We start from the raw sequence: 14,295 nt of genomic DNA, 5'->3' as shown, positions 1-14,295 counted from the left end.
CCATGCGAAGGATAAGCTAAAAAAATCATTAAAAAAAAAATCAAAATTTTCACTTAAAAAATTTTCAAAATTTTCACTCACGCGGATATGGCATTGGACAAACTTGTGCTCCGGGAGGCGGATAAACAGGCAAATTTCCCATTGGAGGAGCAGTAGGTCCCGGATTTGATGCTCCTGTTGTATCATTCTCGACGCCAATCATGTGAATTGTTCCTTCGCCCGCGAGAGATACGAAAGTTGCTCGTGTCAACGGAAGACGATGCGTAAAAGTTGCAAAATGTGCTCCATTAACGGCAATTTTATACTGCGAATGTTCAGCTAAAACGAGCAAGTCGAAAGGTTGCCCGAAATAAATTGGAGAATGTCCGTAACGTTCTTCCGTTCCCCAAACACGATTCGTATAGTTATTTCTTACAATGCAATTTTCCCGAGGACGAATCGACAAATGAAGTGCAACATCATCTCTTGGTTCAGTTGCTGCTCCGCATTGAATGTTAATTTGTAATCTGTGAAAGGAAACGACTGGTTATTATTCATTTTCTTGTCTTGTGAAATAATTCGACTTTCGATTCGCTGTGATTCACCATGCGAATAAAATTTAATGACGTCACATCGCTAAATGATATGAATTGCACGCAAAATTACGAAAAAATACACACCTGCCTTCTTGATGGACAACTCCTCGAAATCGAAGCATCAATCCAGGTCTCATGCCTCCCGGAATGCTTCCGAGAAATGGAAGTTGCTGAAAAAATGTGAAAATTATTAAAATTTACATATTTTTTGAGAAAAAAAAAACTCACTGGATTGTGAATTGGAATAGTAGCCATTTGAATATTTTTCTCGTTTATTGTCTTTCAAAGCTAATTTTATACTAACGACTCGTTCATTTATCAAACATTTATTATTTGGACAGAAATACTGATAACTAATCACGAAAAAGATAAATAATAACAATAAGTACGCGCCGTGAGAGTGTTTGAATACTACTGCCTGTAAAAATAATGATTCACTTTGTTTTGGATTTGTAGTTGTGATCGCCGACGAAGTAGTATTTATTTACAATTAAACAATTTTCGAGTGTATGCACTTTTGTTTGTAAACGTAAATAGGTAATATTTAGTAATGAGGCAATACAGTCAAAGAGTTGCGTATACGGATGATTGGGAAGGTCGTTTAAGCCGACAGTAGATACAAAAGAACAGAATGGAGGTTTCACTGTTCGGTTTTTAACACAGTGAAAATAACACATGCTTTATTTTTCGTTGAATGACAATTTTCTTTTGCTTTGCGCTCTTTAAAAGTTTTTTTAATATATTAATTTTTTTTCAAAACAATTTTTAAAAAATGATAGAATTTTTGAACTTAAGAAATTAATCACTCATTAAAAATGTTTGTGTTTTATTTTTTCGCAACATTTCAGTTAACTTTCGTTCCAGATTTTAAACTAAAAATGTTTAAATTGAAGGTCTAAAACTTTAATTTTTTTTTTTTTTTTTTTTTTTTTTTGTTTTTTTTTTTTTTTTTTTTTTTTTTTTTTTTTTTTTTTTTTTTTTTTTTTTTTTTTTTTTTTTTTTTTTTTTTTTTTTTATTTGATTTGAATTATTTTTTTTTTTTTTTTTTGATTAGGCTTAAGGACAAGCTTCATTAAGGCGTTTGACGAAGGTTTTTTTTTTCCAAACTTTCAAAAAATTTTTTTTATTTTTTTTTTTTTGATGAAAAACATTGTTCAGGACAAGTTTCATGGGAAGGCGTTTTACGAAGAGAAAAATTTTTTTTTCCAAATTTTCAAAAAATTTTTTTTTTTTTTTTTTTTTGAAAAAAAAACTTTTACGGGAAGGCGTTTGACGAAGACAAAAAATTTTTTTTTTCCAAATTTTCAAATTTTTTTTTTTTTTTTTTGATTAAAAAACTTGTTCAGGACAAGTTTCATGGGAAGGCGTTTGACGAAGAGAAATTTTTTTTTTCCAAATTTAAAAAGCATTTTTTTTTATTAAAAAACTTGTTCAGGACAAGTTTCATGGCAAGGCGTTTGACGAAGAAAAAAATTTTTTTTTTCCAAATTTTCAAAACGAATTTTTTATTTTTACGAAAACAGGATTTTGGAACTATCAAAGGCAAAATTATGTAATTCACAGAAAAATGAAAAAAAATTTCTTATCATTTAAAATTGAGTTTCACTCTATGAAAAACTCTTCAAAATATGACGAAATGACATCAGAAGAGTGACTTAGAAAAAAAAAATAATAGTGAGAATTTACCTACGCGGAGTCAACAAATATTTATAAAATTTGAAATCATCTTCTTTATTTACTGAGACCGACAGAGCATTTGAGCATTCAGTTCGTCGTCAGTGAATGTCGCATTCACACACATTTTTACTTTTTCGTGCTGTCGATATTATTTATAAAATTTTGCCTTTGAAACAAAATAATAACAAACGTGGAAAAATCACTTATTTAAAATATTCTACAAAATTCTAAACTACTCAAAAATAAAGACAATAAATGAACAAAAATAAAAATATTTAAAATCGGAACAACTCATAAATAAATTTTACTTTCGATTTTATTGCTTGACAATAAAAAAAAAAACACTTGTGGCTAATAATTCTTAAAAATTTGCATAATTTACCACACACACACAGCCAATTATTATTATTTAATTGATAAAATTTATATCAGGTTAATGTTTAAAATATGAGTGAGTGACATAACGTGACGATTGATATGCCATTCAACTGAGAATTGTAAAAAAAAAAGTTTGAAAAAAATTTACAACGTTTGCCTGGATAAATAAATACAACTGAAAAATGTTAGAGAAGAAAAATAAACGAGACAATATTTTTTTCTATTTTTAATAAGAACATTAACAAACGTACTAATAATAGATAAGATTATATTATAAAGAAAAGGTACAAGAGAGACGTTGACGACGAGAAAAGTGAAGTTCTGTGTGAGAAAATTAAACGTGAAAAAAAGAAAGAAAATTCGTTCTTTTTTGTTTTTTTTCGTGATAAGTTTGTGTCATATAAATTAAGTAGAAAACACAAAAGCCAGACTCAGTGACAATAAAGACGCAATCGAGTATTTTTGGAAGACAACTCATAAAATTTTTTGAAGCTTATCGGAAAAAGAGACATTCGCGGAACGCAACGTGTTCAAACTAGATGTTTTGAAAAAGTAATTTGGCAATTTGACATCAATTAGGAAGTGAAATTTAAAAAAAAAAATTAAATAAACATGAATCCAATACCAACAACGTCAGAAAATGTCGTTCGCCCAGCAAGAACTCGACCGAAAATCACGCTCAATATACCTGATAATCCGTATAGAGCGACAGAACCTTCGCCATATATTCAACCTGCTCCGATGACAGGATTGTCAGGATATCCGGGAACAGCTTCTGTTGGTCCTAATGGATTTCAATACGATGCTTACATGTATCCTCAAAAAGCGGGTCAATATATGTTCAAGCAATTTGCGGGTTTTAAAGATTTTACAATGAATACTGCCAAATCTGGGTAAGAAACTCAAAAATTTCATGATTTTTTTTGTATGTTTTATGTTGAATTTTTCTTTTAGTTTGGGTTTCGGAGAAAAATATGCCTTTTGGATGTACAATAAAGTATCGCAATGGTCAAAAAGTACATTCACACATATCTTTCTCACAATCGTTGTGTTACTGTATAGTTTGGCAGGTGCTGCAATTTTTAAAGCAATTGAAGGAGGAGCAGAAGAACAAGCGCGAACTGATATTAAAAACAACAGATCTCTTTTACTTGATGAAATTTTGAACTATACAACGCATCCTGATTCTCTTCAGTTGTTAAAATTCGTAAGTTTGTTATTTTTTTGAAGAAATTTTTAAATAATTTTTTTTTTTACTTTATTTTACATCACAGGATGTCCCAAAATGGAAAGGAGATATCGAAAACAGAATTTTGACGTACGAAAGAGCATTGATAGCTCATTTACAAGAAGGAAATTACGATCAGGATAAAGCTAAATGGTCTTTTTGGAATGCAATGTTCTTCTGTGGTACTGTTTACACCACAATAGGTAAGAAATTTAGATGTAGACAATGCGTCGTCTTGCAAATTGATTGAAGAAATTTACGAAAATAATCGAAAAACGGTCGATATATCAGCAGCAGCTGACTCATTTCACATATTTGAGACATTTTCGACCCATTCTACTTGATTGTATGTATTAAAAATAGCTCAATTACTCTCTTTGCGGTAACACGTCTCAACAAGTGTTTCCCTCTCACAGATGTTTCGTTGCTGAGCTATTTTCATATTTCCACAATAATTTCAGTCTCTCGCCGAACGTTTCGCTTTAAGTTTTCGTCACTTTAATTCGTTAGAATTAAAGAAGAAAAAAATTAATTTTCACTTTTGGCATGACGATCAATATTTTTTCTTTAGAGGACAAAAATTATTCTTCTCGAAGTGTGTAATTTATTGCCCAAACGGAAAAAACGTAACTATTAGATAGATGCAAATAAGTGAAAATTGTCTCGTAATAAAAGAAAAATCCGAACAAAAAAGAAATCGAACACAAAATATTTGGTTGTGAAAAGAATTGAAAGCGAAAAAAAAGATGGATGTAAAAAATATAGAAAATATAAATAGAACTGTGATGGATAGTATGAGTCAAAAAAACTTTGGTACTCCCGCGACATCAAGTGTTCGTCGTTATCGACGTACTCCGTCAAACAGAAGCGTAACGAAGCGTGATCAAACGCCTGATCCGTCGTCTCGCGTGCAAAGCTCCCAACGAAATACGGACGACGACAGTTGTAGTAGTGCGGATTTCTTCTTTGCCAACAATAACGGCGTTGGTAGATCGCCTTCTGTAAGTGTGCCAACTTCTCCTGTTGCTGTAACTGCGCCATCGTCTCCCTTCAAGGAAATGTCTCCGGCTTTTCCCGTCAACAACAACAATGAGGAAAAGCCCGAAAATGACGTCAAAGAAACGAAAAAATTCCCTGAAGTTGAAGCTGGAGGACATATGAGCAAAATTCTGAGTCGACGAAACAAAGCAAAAAATGCTGCGAAAGCTCATCGAAGTCAATCAACGCCTCGCAAAGAAAGTGAAACACAAACAAGCACAACGGCAGTTATCACATACACAAGCGACGTACCAATTAGCAAACGAAGCATGTCTCTTCCGCGTCACAAAGAAGATTCGAGTGAAAGTGACGCCGCATTAGTTGCTCGTTTAACGATTCCTGCGCCGGCGTATCAACCTCAATTTTCGACAACAGATCCGCGTGGTTTGCAACTCGAAATGAACATGAAAAAGTTCGAAGAGGATCGCAAAAAGTTTGAACTTGAAAAACTGAGATTTATTCAACAGAAACGCGAACTCGATCGCATGAGACTTGCGAGATTCGAAAAATATCGCGAAGAAATTGCAGCAAAAGAACCATCAAAAGGACTAACGCCATTCGCATTACACGAAAAAGATTTGGGCGTTCGTCCTGACAGTCCAATGCCACGAAAATCAAAATCCAAATCGAGAGAACGTCGTTCAAAATCGTCAATGAAGAAACACAAGGACTATGTTTCATCAACTGTAGATGCTTCCGACGAATCAGATTATGAACAAAGACGATTAAAAACTCGTTTGGCATCAAAATCGCCTCGAAGAAAGTCATCGAGATCTCGAACGCCTGTTGCTGTTTCAAAAACTCCTGATATAACGATTGATTCGGTCGACGAATATTTCGACATTAACAAAAACTCCATTCAAGATTTAGGAAAAGCGCTTCAAGTGAGACGACGAAATGTGAAAAATGACACAGATAAACAGGCAAATGGCACAAATGGAGTTGCGAAAGAAGTTGAAATCAAGGATGATGATGAAACAAAGAAATTACTTGTACCGATATTTGTAAATGCTTATGCTCACAAACCAAATTTGCCAAAAACGGGTTTGAGATCGTATTTATATCCATTTTATTACGAATCTAAAATTGTTTGGAAACAATTGAAAGCGGCACATCCTAAAGAAGTATTAGAAATTCGGACGTCGTTTAAGAGATGTTTGTGTATGTGGATAGCAATGTTGATATTATGCGGCACAGGAGGCTTAATTTTTCGACATCTCGAAGGAAATTGGGAAAATATGTACAAATGCGGCACAAAACGTATACGACGAACATTTATCGATGATCTGTGGAAATTCAGTCAAAATTTGAGGTTTGATTGAATTTTTCTTGACTCTCAAAATTCGTTTCTAATTATATTTTTTCTCAAAAACGAAACAGAGAAGACGATTGGAAAACAAAAGCACGAACAACACTCAAGCAATTTGAAGAAGAATTGCAAATCGCATACGACGCGGGTGTCAAATCGTATTCGGGAATTACGGTTTGGTCGTTCATTAATAGTGCATTATTTTGTCTCACTGTTGTTACAACTATTGGTACCTTAAACTAACAAAAATTTTTTAAATTTGTTTTTTTACACAAAAGTTTAATTTTTTTTTCGTTTCAGGCTATGGACATATTGTTCCTAAAACCACAGCAGGAAAAGCACTAACAATCGTTTACTCTATCATCGGTGTTCCATTGTTCTTGATCATCTTAGCTGATTTTGGAAAGTTGTTGACTCGCATTATAAAATTCCTGTGGGCATACGTTCGACGTCTTTATTACACAGGAACATGTAAAAAAGTCAGAAAACAATCGCAAGTTCAAGTAAGTTTCTCTCATTCAATTACGAATGTGCAAAAAAAATACAATTAAAAAAATTTCAATTAAAAAAAAATTGTCCTTTTGTTGTATAAAAATTTCATACTTGAGAATTATTTTTTTTTATAAAATTAGACAAGGCCGCTCCAAATGAAAATCAAAAATAAAGTCCAAAATTTTTGAAAATAAAATGGGGGGGGCAAAATAAAAAAAATTTTTGAAATACTTATTTTCATACAAAATGACAAAATATTAGCAATTTTTGATCGTTGATCAACATTTTTGTTGTTTTTTTAATAATTTTCTTTGAAACTTTCAAATTAAAAATTGATTTAAGATCATTTTAAGTTAAAAATTGAAAAATTAAAATTTCATAAAAAAAATAACTGTGTAGCATATCCATGCTATACTACTGTCAAAAAAATTTGAAAAAAAATTCAGTAATTTTTTGAAAAATTTTTTTAGAGAAGAAAATTCAAGTTAAAATATGATTTTCGAAACAAAAATTAAAATAATTGAAAATTTTTTATAAATTTTTTTGAAAATGTCTTGAAAAATCATGAAAATACAACAAAAAACGATCAATTTTGATGAAATTTTTAACTTTTTTTTTTATTTTGCCCCATTGGATTTTTGACTTTTAAAATGGGGCATCGGACTTTATTTTTGATTTTCATTTGGAGCGGCCTAAAAAAATTTCAATTAAAAAAAAAATTGTTGTATAAAAATTTCATAATTGAGAACTATTTTTTTTTATAAAATTAGACAAATTTCAAACTAAAATTATTTTTGTTTATTTGTAATTTTTTTTTTGAAAATTTTTTGAAGTCAGAAATTAAAAAAAAAAATATTTTTCAGGGCGTAATGCGTGGCATAAACGTAATGTACGATATGGCTCGTCGCCCAAGTCAAATGGTTACGACATTGGGTGTTATGCAAACTCAAACGCCAACAAGCACAGAATCTCATCCTCCATCTTGTGATTCGCCGACATTGCCCGATATCGAAATTGACGACGAATTTAATCTTCCCATCAGTTTGGCGCTCTCTATTTTGATCATTTACATGTTGTTTGGAGCTGCTGTGTACAAGTCATGGGAAAGTTGGAGTTTCTTTGATTCTTTCTATTTCGTTTTTATTTCCATGTCCACAATCGGATTTGGCGATTTGGTGCCTGATCATCCGATGTTCATGATGGCAAGTATTATTTACTTGATATTCGGACTTGCTCTTACTTCGATGTGTATCAACGTTGTGCAAATCAAACTTAGTGACACATTTAGGGCAGCAAGTGCGAAACTTGGAGCGACAATTGGATTACAACCGGGAGCAGAAACAGCATCTGTAGGCGCTGAACACACGCCTGTTGAACTTGCAGGAGTGCATGTCGGGCAAAAAGACGGAATTTAATTTTTAAGCTTTACTTTTCGCTATTTATTTATTTAATATTTTAAGTAATTGCTTTCCAATGTTAGTTGTTTGTGTTTTATTTACGAAAAAAGGAACGAAAAATTTTATTAATTGTAATTAATAATATTTATATGAATAAAAATTAAATAATTTGAAATGATTACTTTTCTTTTTATTTATACTTTAGATCTCAATCTTCTCTTAAAAATGTGCATTTTTTGTATTTATTCATTTTTTTCCAACAACCCATGAAATTTAATCAACATTTCTTCTAATTTGTTCATTCTTTGTTCCAACAAATCTACCGGATTATTATTTTCTACATCGATTTTGTGAATTTCTGCATCTCCAACGGTATTCACTATTTCAACGTATGTTACCCGATCCATGGGAAGACGATGTTCAAACGTTCGCATTTTATCATCAACAGAAACTCTAAACTGATTTTCTTCTGTTTCAACTCTAATAGTAAAATTTTCGCCAAATTCTATTGGAGAATTGATTTTAATGATTTTACTCTTCGATCCAAACCTGTTAAAGGAACTGTTCAAAGTTATCAGTTTCTTCTCAGGACGAATCGATAATTGGATAGCTACGTTATGCAAATCCGTTCGAAAGTTTATTTTGACACTAAAAGTAAAGTAAATTTAATTAGAGCTTAAATTTTAAAAATTTTTTGATTTACATTCCATGAAAAATGACACCTTGAAAAATAAAGGCTAAACCTGGTTTGAAATGTTCAAAGAAATCTGCTTCAAATGGTAATTCCTAAAAAGTCAAAAATTAAAATTTCTTAAAATGTTTTTATAAAAAGATACCTACCGGATTCAATATTGGAGGCGTAAACTTCAAACGATGAGTTTCGACACTTTTTAGTTGTAAAGTTACAGAAGTTAATAAAATCCATGTGAGTATCATTTTGAAATTTTCTTAAAGATCAATATTTTTGATGCAAACACTTGAAAATCAATAGAAAAACTAAATTTGTATTTTTCTGTTCTGTTTGCTTTTCATAGCGGTTGTTGAATCAAACAAATTACAAACAATTAATTTCTTTGGCGAATTAAATTTTCAAAACAAATTGTAAACACACAAAATGTATCGAAATGAACAGATACTTTTGTTGCCAAATTGTTTGTTTAGGATTTTTTTTTTGTATTTCTCTGTTCGAGTATGAAAAAAAAACGAATATTATGAAAACTTCAAGAAAATTTAAAAAAATATCAAAAACTATGATGCAGTGTTACTATCTCAAGTTTTACAATGGGATATCCCCCTCGACGTAAATAGTAATTTAATCTAGAAATTGCACTTTCTTCGTCACAATTTTACGAAATAGTTCACTTCAAAAGTCAATTAACTTATTCTTCAATGTATATCGTATCAATGTATATCTTATCTCACGCAATTTTAATCCTATTTGATAGCTATTTCTTATCGATATCATGTTATCAATCTCATTCACGTCAAATCAAAATCGAATTAAGACAATATAAATACTCGCAAATTTGCCATTCATTAATAGTAGATAATCAATCGTGAATAAAGATGGTAAGTCATTAGCAAAAAAATTGATTACAAATGTTTTTAACGGAATTTTTCTTCAATAGAATTCAACGCTCGCCATATTTTTGAGTGCCTTGATCGCTCTTTCAGCAGCTTTTCCATCTCCTAAAAAACCATTTTACGACAATGCTGAAGAATTAGCGGGAAAATTTGAAGGAGATATGGATTTAACGCCAGAACAATTGAAAGGAGTTAATATGCGAAATGGGCTTCTTAAAGAAGCATCTCGTTGGAAGAATAACACTGTCGATTACGTCATTTCAGCTAATTATTGTAAGATTTTTTTTTTAATTTTTTTAAGATTTTTTTTTTTTTTAAATAATTTTTAAAATTTTAGCCCAAGAACAGAAAGATTACATCAGAAAAGGACTCGATACGTTACAATTGGTGTCTTGTTTGAAATTCATCGGGCATGAAAACGCAACAGGGCTTACGGATTATGTTGATGTTGTCGTAAGTCGAAAAATTTTTAACTTTTTCAAATTTTTGATTTTAAACGTTTTTTTTAGAACACTGGAAGCGGATGTTCATCTAAAGTAGGTCGAATGGGAGGGCGTCAAACGTTGAATTTAGCAACAAACGAGATCGAAAAGGGATGTTTCCGTCTTGCAACCATCATGCACGAGTTCATTCATGCTTTGGGCTTTTATCATATGCAAAGTACGCATAACAGAGACGACTATGTCGAAGTAAAGTACGAAAACATCGAAGACGGAAAAGAACATAATTTCAACAAATATGACACCGAAAAGGTTTCCGACTTTAAAATTGAATACGATTACAATTCTGTGATGCATTACAGTAACATGGGTTTCAGCAAAAATGGTGAACCAACGTTAGTACCTAAAGATCCAAATGCCGTTATTGGTCAACGTATTTCTCTCAGTCGACGTGATATTGAGAAAATCAATCGGATGTACAAATGCCCAATGTAAACTTTATTCTCGATATTTTTTTTTGCAAAAAATAAAAAAAAACACATAAAAATTTAATCAGATCTTCGAGATGGACTTTTACTCTTTGTTCGTTTCTTCTTTTTCTTTGAAGGTTTTCCTTCTTTGCCTTTTTTCCCTTTTTTACTTGTTGTCGGTTTCGCCATTCCCGCACGCATTAACCGTTTTTGCTCTCGTTCTGACATTTGAGCATCTTTGTTCACAGGCTGCTTCACAGGAACCCTCAAATACATGTCATAGTTGAAATCGTTGCAATAATTTCCATTACAAAACTCTTCGAGACAATCTGTGCACGTGATAATTCGTGTTTCAACGATTCCCGAACGATTTTTTACCTTCTTGCTGAACGGATTTTGAATTAATTCACGTTTTTCTCGTATTTCAGTTTTGATTTGTAACTTTCCCAATTCTACCAATCTATAGAAAAAAGGAATTTCTTTAAATTTTTCAATATTTTTATACAAAAAGACTCACTTGCTGAAATATTCTTCCTCTGTTTTCGTTTTAGGTCTTGCAGTTGTCAACATTCTCCAATCAATTTGAATCGTGCAGAGCTCCATCAACACAATTGATGCCATTTCCTGCGGTACGGGATCCATATAACTGTAAGAAGCAGGATCTACAAGTCCATTATTTTTAATTAACTGTCGATTTTCTTTTTTCGGTGTCTTGAAAGACCAATCCTTGTCTTTAATTTTGATATCTTCCGTTCGAACTTTGATTGCTCGCATCTTGTAATCAGGAACTTTCTCCATGAGACGTTTAAATTCTTCTTTATTTGTCGCTGTTGACTTGCTCAAGTCAAGAACGGGAACAGCTTCCTTCTTTTTTCCGAAAATATCGTCGAGTTTACTCATCTTTGCTGCTTCGAATAAACTTTTAAAATAAAAATTCTCAAAGAACTGTTGAAGAAAAAACTGAAATTGTTAAATCGATAACTTTAATCACTTGTTGATTCGTCGTCATGTAACGTTAAGCAATTTGAATTTGGCACATAACATGACCTTTTGAACAATCAAACGGATTTTCGAAGAAATCTTATCAAAAGCTATCAAAAAATTTGATAAATATTGATTATTATTAATATTTAAAAAAAATTTTTTTAGTTCATTTCAGACTTCCAAAGTTAAAAATGGTATAAGTTGATATTTATTTTTTTTTTTACTATTCAAAAATTATTATTTTTTTTTTTTTTTAGAAAAATTTTGTTGTAATAAGTTTCATTATTGCTGTTGCTTCAGCACATTCTATTCAAAAATTATTATTTTTTTTTTTAACATTTAATTAATTTTAGTTTATATTATATTTTAAAATTTGAACTTAGAAAAATTTTGTTGTAATAAGTTTCATTATTGCTGTTGCTTCAGCACATTCACTCCCGCATGGAGTAAAACCGGGAGTTCAACAGATTTCCCCTGAAAATCGTAAGTAAAATTTTTTCAACAAAATTTGTGATTTTGTTGATTTTAAATTTTAATTTTTAGTGCATAAACTCAGAAATTTGGGAGAAAATGAACTTCCATGGGTTTACAGCGGTCAATATCAAGGCGATATGGTATTATCTGAAGCACAAGCGATGAGCATCAACAGTCGAAATGGATTGGTAAATGTTATCAAACGCTGGCCAAAGGTTATTCCTTATGTAATGGAACATCATAGTAAGTAAAAAATTGAAAAAATTACGAAAAAAATAAAAAATTTTTTTTTTTTTCAAATAGCATGGGCAGAACAAAAATACATTCGTAAAGCTTTGGATCATCTTGAAATGTTGAGTTGCTTGAAATTCGTACCTCGAACATATGAAGAGGATTATGTTGATATCACAGTAAGAAATTCCAAATTTAAATAATTCTCATTTTTCGCAAACCTCATATTTTAGAATGAAGATTTGGGATGTTTTGCCTATGTTGGTAGATCGCCCGGAAGAAATCAATTGAATATCGCTCCTGGATGGAATGGCGTTATTGGTGATGGTTGTATGTTAACGAGTGTCATTCATCACGAAATGCTTCATACTTTGGGTTTTTATCACATGCAAAGTAGTTGGGATCGTGACTATTACATCGATATTCAATGGGACAACATTAGCGAAGGATCTCATACACAATTTGAGATGTTCAACCATACAATTGTCTCGCATTTCGACATTCCATATGATTACCGCAGTGTGATGCATTATCCAAAAATCTCTAATGCCATTGATTGGGAGAAACCAACGATCATTACGAAAGATCCTGCATATCAAGATATCATTGGGCAAAATGCGGGAATGAGTCGTCGTGATATCGAACGTCTTAATCGCATGTACGAATGCCCATTGTAAGAAATTTTTGCGTTTGATTCAATTCAAAGCTGATAAGATGGTGAAATCTTTCTTATCTGAAATATTTTTCTTACAAATCTGGGTTTTTCTTAAAGATTGATAAGAAAGTTTTAATCTTTATCTAATTGTTAAAATTTAGATTAAATAATTTTGGCTTGTTAGGCCGCTCCAAATTTTTTTTGAACTTTTTGTCCCATGCCCCATTTCAAAAGCCGAAAATCCAATGGGGCAAAATAAAAAAAAAAAGTTAAAAATTTCATCAAAAATTACCGTTTTTTGGCATATTTTCATGATTTTTCAAAAAAATTTCAAAAAATTTTTTAAAAAATTTAAATTTTTTTAAATTTTAGTTTTGAAAATGATATTTTTACAAGAATTTTCTTCTCTAAAAATATTTTTTCAAAAATCAGTTTTTAAATTTTTTTTTTTTTAGGCGCCATCCATTTACGGCGTCGGATAAAAATGGACATTTTTTGACCCCCACCCCCCCTATAATCGGAAACCGTCGGAATTTAAAGACCCCCCCTAATTTACGACGTACTTTTTGGCCAAATATACCCCCCCCCCCCCTAACAAGAAAAATTGTTTAAAATGTAGCTCAAATTTAAATAGAAATTTGGGAAAAATTGTACATGTTTACTCTGTAAATTACAAAACAAAACAAAAAAGTTTGAAGCGCTTAAATATTTCTGAAAAACTGAGACAAAAAATCTTAACTATAGAGAATTTGTACGACGTCGTATTTTCCTTTTATCCCCCCTCCCCCTACGTCGAAATCCATCGGAAACTCATGTACCCCCACCCCCCCTCAAACTTCCGACGCCGTAAATGGATGGCGCCTTATGAAAAATTATTTTTCAATTTTTTAGTTGAATTACTCTGAAATCAATTTGAAATATGAAATTCTCAAATTAAAAACAACGAAAATATTGATAAATGACCAAAAATTATATAATTTTTATCATTTTGTATGTAAAAGTATTTCAATTTTTTTTTTTTTTTTTTGATGCCCCCCCATTTTGAAAAAAAGTTTTTGGGACAAAAAGTTCGAAAAAAATTTGGAGCGGCCTTATTTTTAATTAAAAATCCTACTTAAACGATATGTAAAGTATAATAAAATTTCAGAAAAATTGAAAATTATGAAAAAAAATTAAAGTTCAGATAGAAATTGTAAAATTTTTTAATTTGTTCAATAAGACATTACACAAATTCTGTTTTTTAAGATTTTTATAAAACTTAAAGAATAATTGAAAAAAATCAGCCAATGCAATCTTTGATATAGCAAAAAAAATAAATTTTTACAGCTTTGATAAGAACACTTGTACAAATGTGACGAAGGCA

General features: G+C 31.2%; 5 protein-coding genes across 5 annotated transcripts in view; 3 read left to right on the top strand and 2 right to left on the bottom strand.

Annotated features, from left to right (window-relative positions):
• LOC134827298 (2-hydroxyacyl-CoA lyase 1-like) overlaps nucleotides 1-961 on the bottom strand; it is a 2,922-nt gene extending 1,961 nt beyond the window's left edge. Inside the window, exons 1-4 of the mRNA XM_063839889.1 lie at nucleotides 804-961; nucleotides 660-745; nucleotides 82-506; nucleotides 7-16 (exon numbers count right to left, since the gene is read on the bottom strand). Of these exons, the coding sequence (XP_063695959.1) occupies nucleotides 7-16; nucleotides 82-506; nucleotides 660-745; nucleotides 804-830 (548 nt within the window). The 5' untranslated portion in view covers nucleotides 831-961. The remainder of the gene's footprint in view (nucleotides 1-6; nucleotides 17-81; nucleotides 507-659; nucleotides 746-803) is intronic.
• A 2,281-nt stretch (nucleotides 962-3,242) lies between these two features.
• LOC134827290 (uncharacterized) lies at nucleotides 3,243-8,202 on the top strand. The gene is made up of 7 exons (XM_063839877.1): nucleotides 3,243-3,523; nucleotides 3,585-3,837; nucleotides 3,905-4,061; nucleotides 4,624-6,208; nucleotides 6,277-6,434; nucleotides 6,506-6,708; nucleotides 7,561-8,202. The coding sequence occupies exons 1-7, from the start codon at nucleotides 3,243-3,245 to the stop codon at nucleotides 8,110-8,112; spliced, it is 3,189 nt and encodes a 1,062-aa protein (XP_063695947.1). The 3' UTR covers nucleotides 8,113-8,202.
• Nucleotides 8,203-9,636: 1,434 nt separating this feature from the next.
• LOC134838248 (blastula protease 10-like) lies at nucleotides 9,637-10,636 on the top strand. Its single transcript, XM_063853739.1, has 4 exons — nucleotides 9,637-9,663; nucleotides 9,723-9,951; nucleotides 10,016-10,131; nucleotides 10,188-10,636. Exons 1-4 carry the CDS (start codon nucleotides 9,661-9,663, stop codon nucleotides 10,611-10,613), a joined length of 774 nt encoding a protein of 257 aa, XP_063709809.1. The 5' UTR covers nucleotides 9,637-9,660; the 3' UTR covers nucleotides 10,614-10,636.
• Nucleotides 10,637-10,666: 30 nt separating this feature from the next.
• Nucleotides 10,667-11,488, bottom strand: LOC134827186 (uncharacterized). Its single transcript, XM_063839760.1, has 2 exons — nucleotides 11,106-11,488; nucleotides 10,667-11,048 (listed from the first exon to the last, which is right to left on the bottom strand). The coding sequence occupies exons 1-2, from the start codon at nucleotides 11,486-11,488 to the stop codon at nucleotides 10,667-10,669; spliced, it is 765 nt and encodes a 254-aa protein (XP_063695830.1).
• Nucleotides 11,489-12,183: 695 nt separating this feature from the next.
• LOC134827157 (zinc metalloproteinase nas-8-like) lies at nucleotides 12,184-12,954 on the top strand. Its single transcript, XM_063839726.1, has 3 exons — nucleotides 12,184-12,289; nucleotides 12,350-12,456; nucleotides 12,511-12,954. The coding sequence occupies exons 1-3, from the start codon at nucleotides 12,184-12,186 to the stop codon at nucleotides 12,952-12,954; spliced, it is 657 nt and encodes a 218-aa protein (XP_063695796.1).
• The last annotated feature ends 1,341 nt before the right edge of the window (nucleotides 12,955-14,295 follow it).

Source organism: Culicoides brevitarsis, chromosome 1, assembly GCF_036172545.1.
Source record: "Culicoides brevitarsis isolate CSIRO-B50_1 chromosome 1, AGI_CSIRO_Cbre_v1, whole genome shotgun sequence".
NCBI classification, from domain to species: Eukaryota; Metazoa; Arthropoda; class Insecta; order Diptera; family Ceratopogonidae; genus Culicoides; species Culicoides brevitarsis.
This window is presented reverse-complemented; position numbering and strand designations above follow the sequence as displayed.

Excerpts from the sequence above, each read along its gene's own strand:
- LOC134838248 (XM_063853739.1), top strand. Across the intron at positions 9,952-10,015 it reads CGTCATTTCAGCTAATTATT|CCCAAGAACAGAAAGATTAC; the intron begins GTAAGATTTTTT and ends TTAAAATTTTAG. Across the intron at positions 10,132-10,187 it reads CGGATTATGTTGATGTTGTC|AACACTGGAAGCGGATGTTC; the intron begins GTAAGTCGAAAA and ends CGTTTTTTTTAG.
- LOC134827157 (XM_063839726.1), top strand. The coding sequence starts at position 12,184 with ATGGTATTATCTGAAGCACAAGCGATGAGCATCAACAGTCGAAATGGA. Across the intron at positions 12,290-12,349 it reads TTATGTAATGGAACATCATA|CATGGGCAGAACAAAAATAC; the intron begins GTAAGTAAAAAA and ends TTTTTCAAATAG. Across the intron at positions 12,457-12,510 it reads AGGATTATGTTGATATCACA|AATGAAGATTTGGGATGTTT; the intron begins GTAAGAAATTCC and ends CTCATATTTTAG.
- LOC134827186 (XM_063839760.1), bottom strand. The coding sequence starts at position 11,488 with ATGAGTAAACTCGACGATATTTTCGGAAAAAAGAAGGAAGCTGTTCCC. Across the intron at positions 11,049-11,105 it reads GAGGAAGAATATTTCAGCAA|ATTGGTAGAATTGGGAAAGT; the intron begins GTGAGTCTTTTT and ends TTTTTTCTATAG.
- LOC134827290 (XM_063839877.1), top strand. The coding sequence starts at position 3,243 with ATGAATCCAATACCAACAACGTCAGAAAATGTCGTTCGCCCAGCAAGA. Across the intron at positions 3,524-3,584 it reads ATGAATACTGCCAAATCTGG|TTTGGGTTTCGGAGAAAAAT; the intron begins GTAAGAAACTCA and ends TTTTTCTTTTAG. Across the intron at positions 6,709-7,560 it reads GAAAACAATCGCAAGTTCAA|GGCGTAATGCGTGGCATAAA; the intron begins GTAAGTTTCTCT and ends AATATTTTTCAG.